Consider the following 8,398-nt stretch of genomic DNA (forward strand, 5'->3'; position numbering starts at 1 on the left):
TGTGAACATTGTAAATGACGTCGACTAGTGCCAGACTCCTCGCATGTCTTCGGAACCACAAAGATGGCGGACGAAGTTGATCAAAATGCGTTGATAAATGAGTTCACATCAGTGACGGGATCCGGTGAAGAAAGAAGTAGACATTATCTTGAGGCATCTGGATGGAATATCCAGGCAAGTAGATTTTCATGAAACATTTTATGTTATCGTTTTGCCATAAATAGTGTGTTGGACTGTCTTTTAGTCTTTCACCTTGCACGAGTGTCTTGATTTCTGTCCTTACATTAATAGTGCATTGACATTTTCATGTCTTTCTGGTGAGCTTTAGGAGTTGAATTGCCAAATGGTGCATTTAATTAGGTTTAAATGTTCTTAGTTTGCGTTGAGCACATTTTACGACAACGACAACGAAGAAAGCATGGAGGATTTGTTTGGAAGTCAATATGAACAAAAAGAGATGCATTCGAAGTCTCCGGAGAGAGCGCCTCCTTCGAAAAGGTAATATTGTTTTGATTTTATTTTTAGAGGATCAAGAAAATCATCATTTTGTATTGATATTGTGTTGTGATTGTTTGTGATGAGATGATTCATGACTATTTGTGAGAATCATGACTTCATCATATTTATACATGAAATGCATTATAATCATATTCAAAATTGTCTTTCATAACATTTTATACAATCTTGTTCTATGCACCATCGAGATGTCTCATCAAAATTATTGAGAATGTATTATCTATTTTTCTTCTATGTAGCAAGGCAAGATTTGGTACAATAGCTGGCATTACTGACAGAAATAAAGAAAATGATGACAGTAGTGATGAGGAAGGACAAACATTCTATGCAGGAGGCTCAGAAACAAGGTATGAATGTGTGTTTACATTTTTCACTTTAATTTCTATTTTAATTTCTTATTCATCATAGTGGTCAACAGATTCTTGGTCCATCACGAAAGAATCGTAATTTAACACAAAGTATTTTTAATGCTGCAAAAAGGTTAGAGTATTTTCAACAAAAATTGTGTTATGTATGTATGTCAGATTGGAAAAAAAGCCTTACGTAAATGTTTGAATTATAAAATTCCTCAAGTGCGCAAAATATGATGAGAAATATGGAAATTTTAGTCATGGTGCAGAAGTTGTGAATGAGTCTCAAGAAACAAGACAAAATAGGAAGAAAAAAATTCCAGCTTTTGCTGGTTCAGGTATAGTGCAAGTGTATGATGGTTTAGAGACTGGAGATACAATATGCATTGTCAGCAATTTACAATATGCATTGTCAGCAATTTACAATATGCATTGTCAACAATTTACAATATGCATTGTCAGCAATACACTGTTTTTACCTTCCATTCTTATTTTGATATTTCACCAGTTTAAGATTTAGGATATACCTTAAGTAGAATGGTTTGAATACAATAATTGATGTATACATATAAATACTTCCTTTTCATATCTAATAAAATTTACTTGTATCTTTAAAGGTTTTCGACTGGGTGCTTCAGAGGGTTTATCTGCTACTGTACAATCATCATCAAATGATTCAGATGTTCCTGAACCTGTAAGATTGTATTTGTGTTTTGTTTATTGCCTTTCATAAATATCGCAATACTAAGGTTCATTTCCTGGGGTCATTCATTTCCTTAATTTTCACGAATGAATCCACCTTTCCGACGGTAGACACACGTGTCAAAAATGCGAGATAAAATTACAAAATTTGTACAATCAAATGCTCCGACATAGTATCGTTTTTGTAGAATGGTGGCAATAAAATGGTTAGGAGATGCTTTTTACTTTTGTGGCATTTGTGAATCTGATTCTAGTTATTCAGAATGATTTTTGATAAAGGCAGAAGGCATAACAATAAGTATTAACCAATTTGGGCTTAGAAAAAGGAGTAACAATCGAAGGAAAGCTTGAATACTGGCAAGTTGTCGCGCTAATGACTTCTTTGTAAGGATTGTTACGGGCCTTTACGGCGTGACTTAAGAATACCCAGGACGGATTCGAGCTGCATAAAGCGCAAAAAAGCAAGCTATATAATTATTGATGAATGAAATCTTCCTAGCTTTCATCCAGTATCCTTGGATGTTCTAGTTTCTTTTATGAGATAAACAAAAAGATAAAATTCAAAAGCAAAAAACCCCGTTTTCGGACCATGCTTCCCGATACCTTGTTAAGCGTAAGGCACTAGAACGCCGCATGTTAACGTTTCGGTAGGAGATTTCGGCCCCTCCACGCTATCCTACTTGGGAGATGCAATAGCAAGCTTCCGCCCATCAGACCCCGAGATCACCTGCGATAGGCTTTGCTCGGGGTACGCGGGGAGAGTGCGGTCGCGACCCGAAACGTCTGGACCCCTAAGCCCCTGCATACATATCGCACCCAGCTTCCACTGCTAGTTGACATCTAAAATATCCAATATTGGCTTTATATATATCTACAAAAATTCAAAGGCTTAAGAAAGTTGTGGTATTATTAAAGTCACTATTGCGCATGCTCAGATGATTTCTTTAATAATTTGCGACTAAGTGAGCTAATTGCTACAAATGTAGTGCAAGTACATATAGTTAGTCGTTGCCATGACTATGAACAATTAGTCAAGTGAACTGCGCATACTCGAGCGCATGCGCAGATGATTTATATATTAAATTGTAATTAAACATGCTATTTACTTCAAAATCGGTGCTAGTAGATGCAGTTGGTCGTTGCGATGACCATGAACATTGGCATCTGGTCAATTCGACTGCGCATGCTCAATCAGACTGCGCATGCGCAGATGATTTCTTTCATAATTTGCGACTAAGTGAGCTAATTGCCACAAATGTAATGCAAATACATATAGTAAGCGGGTCAAGGGGAATGCGCATGCTCAAGAAGACTGCGCATGCACGGATGATTTATCCGAAAATTTGTGACTGAGCCAGCTGATTAGCCCATAATCGGTACTAGTACATCCAGTTGGTCGTTGCCATTAACTTGAAAAGTTGGTGGAGTTCACTACGCATGCTCAGATTAATTCGCAATTAATTTGTGATAGAGCGAGCTCTGACGTTCGTGCTTGTAGATATAATTTGGCATGCTCTTTGTCTTCGTAGGCTTGTTTTGACAAATGCATATCAAATTCATCAACACTTTGTTGCGGCACTCGTAATATCCGCGACAACGTGAGAAATGTTTTTATTTTTCTCCATTACTTTGTGTCTGCATATTACATGTCATATCCAAGCTTTCCTTTGATTTGACGGAAAATAATTTTTATTCACTCTTAAATCTTCTGCCTTTATAATTAGTCGTACTGTATTTCTAAAATAAGATTTACAAATGCCCCAAGAGCATCTCCTAACCATTTTATTGCCACTATTCTACATAAACAATACTTGTCCGAATTTTGTAATTAGATCTCGTAGTTATGACACGTGTGTCTACCGTCGGAAAGGTGGATTCTACATTGAAGCGTCAAGGTCAGTCTTCAGACTAGTCTTACTTAACGTTATTTACTCACAGAATACAGCAGTATTTTTGTGTCTTTCAGAAGACAAGTTTTTAAACGTGCAGCTATATATATATATATATACAAAGTGTATTACAATGTGCCCTCCCGGCTATCACCATAGTAAAATAGTGACTCCTGTGACTTTCATCGTATATTTATGAAATGTACATAATATTATTCCTAACACGGTTTTTATATGTACATGAAAAACATGTGACTTGGACGAGATTTGAATTCGCACCTACGGGATACTAGTCCGCTCTACCTGTTGAGGTACTAAGCCCATAGGGATTGGAGACGAGTCAAATCGCTTTTAAACTGCGTATGGACGAGAGATTCTCGCCACTATAGCAGTTTACTGGATGGCACCGTGTTTCGACTTTATTCCAAAGCCATCATCAGAGAATATGCATGATTCCATAAAGAGTGAATTGAAATACATCGATGTATATTTTGTCGAAATGATCAATATCTTTCAAATTTCTCTTTTGCGTTAAAAATTGCGTTTGAGGATGTCTTTACGTAGCTTTGGATCCAAATATGACTTGGCGGAAAATATCCTCAAACCTTTCTATGAAAAACTAAACTTTAATTGACATCCGGATGCTCACAAGCTTTTTAAAAAAATTCCTCGCGATCGTTATTCTATTGGTTGTAATTTTTAGAGAATAATAAAATGTATATTTATTCTTATCATCTGATTGATTAATATATTTTTTTCATCTGTTTTCAACGTTTCATTTCAGTTAAATGTTAATTTATATTTCTGGTCAAATGGTTTCTCCATTGACGATGGTCCACTAAGAGATTTTAATGATCCTCAAAACATGGAATTTTTAGACTCAATAAAACGAGGGTGATTGTTCATTTATTTTATCGTTAAATTTTTAATGATAAAATATTTTGATTGAGAAAGTTTATAATTCATGTTTACTTAGAGAAATTCCCCGCGAGCTTCTTCATTTAAATCGTGGAGGTGAAGTACATGTAAATATGAACGATAAAAGACACGAGGATTATGTTAAACGTAAGGAAACAATGAAAGCGTTTACAGGAAAAGGTCATTATCTTGGAAGGTTAGAACTACTACCTACTTTTTAGATATAATGTAGTGAGGTCCCAATTGTCGAAGAACAAAATCACAAATAATAAATGGATTTTATTCATGTTGATTTAAATTAGTGCAGTTTTGAGTTGAAGTAAAAGAGAGAATTAAATACTGAATTACTAGTTTATAGCAAGCTAACACACAATGTGTCATGTTTCGTCTTGACGATATTACGACGTGTTATATAAACAACCAAGTATTTCTGTTGCTTTTTTATTTACTTAGTTTAGTAACTATCCAATATTTTCCTAGCCCTACTCCCAATGTCGTCACTCCCAGCGTTTCCACCGCAATCACAAGTTCGGTCCAGGCTCCAAATATTGACGAAGCTCAACCAATAACAAGTCTCCAAATACGCTTGATTGATGGAACAAGGTAAAGCTGAAATTGGCATCCCATATCATGGTAGTTTAGTCAATTGAAATTGTTAACTTACTTTAGACATCGTTAAAGTCGTGAGATTGAGGTGTTGTTTTAGCTAGCTACATTCTTTCTCTTGCTATTGTGTTTCCTTTCATTTTTTCTATACATATATTTTCAACGTTTGCCTGATGATTGCAAGGTCCCAGGTTCGATGTCCGCCCTCGCCAACTCAGCTTATGAGTAGCGCAAATCAGGTCATCTGATCTGCACGGTAAAATAGCAGGGAGCTTGAGAGTAGGTGTTACGTTCCATCTCAGCATAGATCTGCCTTGTCTAGCGCTAAAACGAAAAGGGAATAAACTTCCTCGTTGTTCGGCTGTTATCGACTTCAGGCCACCTCGCAAACTTTACTTTAAACATAATCGTCTACGAACAGCAATTGTATGTGCTCGTCAACTTAACAATGTTCTGTATTTTTACTTTAGATTGGTCGGTAAATTTAACTACAACAATTCTATAGCTGATGTCAGACATTTTGTAAATGCGTATCCTTTTTACCACTTTACTGCGTACAGTAATAATGGAATAATTTGTAGAAAAACTTACTTTTCATTCAAATGAGTTTTCCGTTAAAATTTTTTCCGTTAACTTTGTGCTCAGTTCCAGACCCCAAATGACTTCTCGTGATTATATTTTTCTGACAACATTTCCAAAAAAAGAACTAAAAGATGAAACTACTACTCTAGAAGAAGCTCAACTATTAAATGCTGTGGTAGTTCAGAAGCTGACATGATTAGAAATGACGACTTCATTCTTTCAGTGGGTGTTTTAATATAGCTATTTTCCTTTTAATTTGCACGTTTATTTTGCCGAAACTTTTTGAGGCCTATCAAAAATCATTTTTTATATCTACTATTCATGAGGTTATTATAGTTTATATTACAATGACACTCACAGTCCTACAGTCTTATGTTCACGATACTTGTGTGAAGTTTGTTCCTATTTTGCTGCTTGGTCTTTGATACTTTTTTTAAAATCCACATTGTTTTCAAAACAATGATAGCCTATGTTTTTGCTGTAAGTAAAATTCGATAGTCTTTATGGTATGGAATATGGTTTGATTAAAATTCATCCATTTTGATTGCGTCTTTTGTGTGGCTTTGCTTGACCTGAAAAAATTCAAAAAAAAATTTTTATTTTTACGTTTCATTTATTTCAAAGTCATTTATATGAACTATTGCTACTGTTCTTACAGTCTTTAAATTCTGGTTCTTCTGTCATTTTTCTGTTTACCTTTCATTTTACGTGGTCTTGGTGTACATTTCAGTTTGTTGTGGAACGAGGCAATCTTCCTGACTTTTTTGTTTCTCTGTGTTCTTCGCGAGCCATCGTGAGATTCCCGTTGGACGTGAACTGTTGACACTATACAAAGAAACCAACAAGTTATTTTAAATTCTGAGCTAAAAGAGAAAACCTCAATTCCGATTCTCTTTTTCTGTGAAAGGACATTAAAACAGTTGTGGAAAAATGTCCTCTACTCGTAATAAGTAGTAATATTTTTATGTACTTCGGCGTTAGCCTTACATGAAGTATTCTCGTGCTGCTGCAATGTTGCTTGTAGATGTGCTATGTACTCAATGGCTCCTTCAATGACGTCAATCTAAAAAAAATTCACTCCACAGCTGCTTATTTATGTTATGTATGCTTTAATAATTATTACATCTACGAGGTTGTACCTACCGGAGAAAAATAATTTTTCTCGGAGTTCGGAGGTAGAACGGCTCTTAGTTGCGAATAATCATCTCTTTTTATGATGTATTCCAGCGCTCTCTTAGGCCTCTCTTCTTTCATTTTTTTTAATCCTGAAAAGTATCAACGATGTTTATGTGCCCCATTATTCTGCTGAACAGAATGATCCGTTAAACACGTTGCTACTTGTAATCGTTTTATGATGCATAAGTCTTCTTAAGACTTAGTAAAGACAGTTTAATGTGTCATCGCTTACTTTGACTTAAATATTTTTTGACCTGAGCTAGGTTTGCATGATGACACGATAAGACAGTTGATAATTTTTATGTAGATCTATTTTATATACACATGAACAATCGTTTGCATCGTTCTGCTTGTTTGATTAGTATTACTTGGTTCAGTTCAATGCAAAAATTGGATGAATGTAGCGTATAGCAGAATGAAAGCTTTGCATTTTGTCTTCCCCATTTAAAAGTTAAACGATGAATTTTTCAGCAATTTTGAATTTTACGCTCAAAGAAAGTATCTCGCTTACCTTCTGTGTGAAACCAAACTGTCAATGTAAAGAATGTTGAATTTTAGTAATTTTCTCTTCGTTTTTTCTTGCGTCCTTCCTATCGCAGCCGGCTCGAATGCAATTTTTCCAAACTTTTTCTACAGCTGCATTTGCCGCGGGAAAATGCATGTGAAACGTCTTAAAATGCAGCCAATCACGCTGCAGTAATATAAGCAGTCACCTGTAACCTGGCCAATCATGACGTTCTTTCTGTAAGAACAACAAAGCCACCGTGAAAGCGCTTTATTCCAAAAAGCATGGCGCACTCAGGCATTTCGTTTTCATTTTTTGCTATTTGTTTCAACATTTTCACTACTAGCGCACGCAAAATTCCCATGCAAAATGACTCAAACGTACTAATTGTACAAGATTTGCTAAACCTATGTTATGTTTGTGTTTTAAACGAAGTATATATATTATAAATGCTTCGACAGCTGTATGTAGAATTTGTTCATATCAAGCAAGCAACAGCAGCTGAATTATTCTGCACGTGCTTACCAGTAGATATGGCTTGAATAGAGCCAATGAATGGCGAGACTCGATTTGTGAAAACATGTTTTTTGAAAGCTCTGCGTATCCATGGCTTTGTGGTTGAATGAACAAATGAACCAAATATATGAGCACATCTGGGAAAGCGGCTGTATTTGTAGATCGAAAATTCATCTCTGTTTTCCTTTGTTTCCTAGAGAATTCTTTTTGATACGCTTGTAATTTTTAGTTTGCAACCTAGCAGCCCTTGTGCTTGTCAAAATATGTCATCAGTGGCTTAACTTTTTAGGACGCTCATTTGTATTTGGATTGAAAATCTATTTTTTACGTCTAAGATTTAGAGAGCATTTTGAAGTTTTCGCATAGTAATATTTAGCTGTATCACCTTAAGGTATAAGCAGTAGTTTGTACTTTTGGCTATAACTATTGAATTTTTTAACAGTTAGAAATAAAAAATCCTCTACAAAAAGTTGAGAATTTTGATCTTGATGTTATATAATTAACTAGTGCCATCGTCTCGAGGGTAAATATATTTTAAAGCCATTCTGTATAAGTACAACATACTGGTGATTTAATTTTTTCGTCTATTTTATTACCCATAAAAATTCATTGTGTTTCATTTTGTTTGAATGTGTTAA

At 35.2% G+C, this 8,398-nt stretch overlaps 2 protein-coding genes across 2 annotated transcripts; one reads left to right on the forward strand and one right to left on the reverse strand.

Moving 5' to 3' along the window:
- Positions 1 to 25: 25 nt before the first annotated feature.
- On the forward strand, positions 26 to 6,107 carry LOC124453302 (NSFL1 cofactor p47-like). Its single transcript, XM_047004091.1, has 11 exons — positions 26 to 174; positions 377 to 498; positions 756 to 863; positions 925 to 996; positions 1,125 to 1,204; positions 1,484 to 1,560; positions 4,242 to 4,351; positions 4,434 to 4,571; positions 4,856 to 4,978; positions 5,452 to 5,511; positions 5,627 to 6,107. The coding sequence occupies exons 1-11, from the start codon at positions 64 to 66 to the stop codon at positions 5,757 to 5,759; spliced, it is 1,134 nt and encodes a 377-aa protein (XP_046860047.1). The 5' UTR covers positions 26 to 63; the 3' UTR covers positions 5,760 to 6,107.
- On the reverse strand, positions 5,786 to 7,387 carry LOC124453303. Its single transcript, XM_047004092.1, has 5 exons — positions 7,251 to 7,387; positions 6,707 to 6,828; positions 6,551 to 6,626; positions 6,260 to 6,388; positions 5,786 to 6,135 (listed from the first exon to the last, which is right to left on the reverse strand). Exons 2-5 carry the CDS (start codon positions 6,815 to 6,817, stop codon positions 6,095 to 6,097), a joined length of 357 nt encoding a protein of 118 aa, XP_046860048.1. The 5' UTR covers positions 6,818 to 6,828; positions 7,251 to 7,387; the 3' UTR covers positions 5,786 to 6,094.
- Positions 7,388 to 8,398: the final 1,011 nt, after the last annotated feature.

This window comes from Xenia sp. Carnegie-2017, unplaced genomic scaffold (genome assembly GCF_021976095.1).
Source record: "Xenia sp. Carnegie-2017 unplaced genomic scaffold, XeniaSp_v1 HiC_scaffold_25, whole genome shotgun sequence".
NCBI classification, from domain to species: domain Eukaryota; kingdom Metazoa; phylum Cnidaria; class Anthozoa; order Malacalcyonacea; family Xeniidae; genus Xenia; species Xenia sp. Carnegie-2017.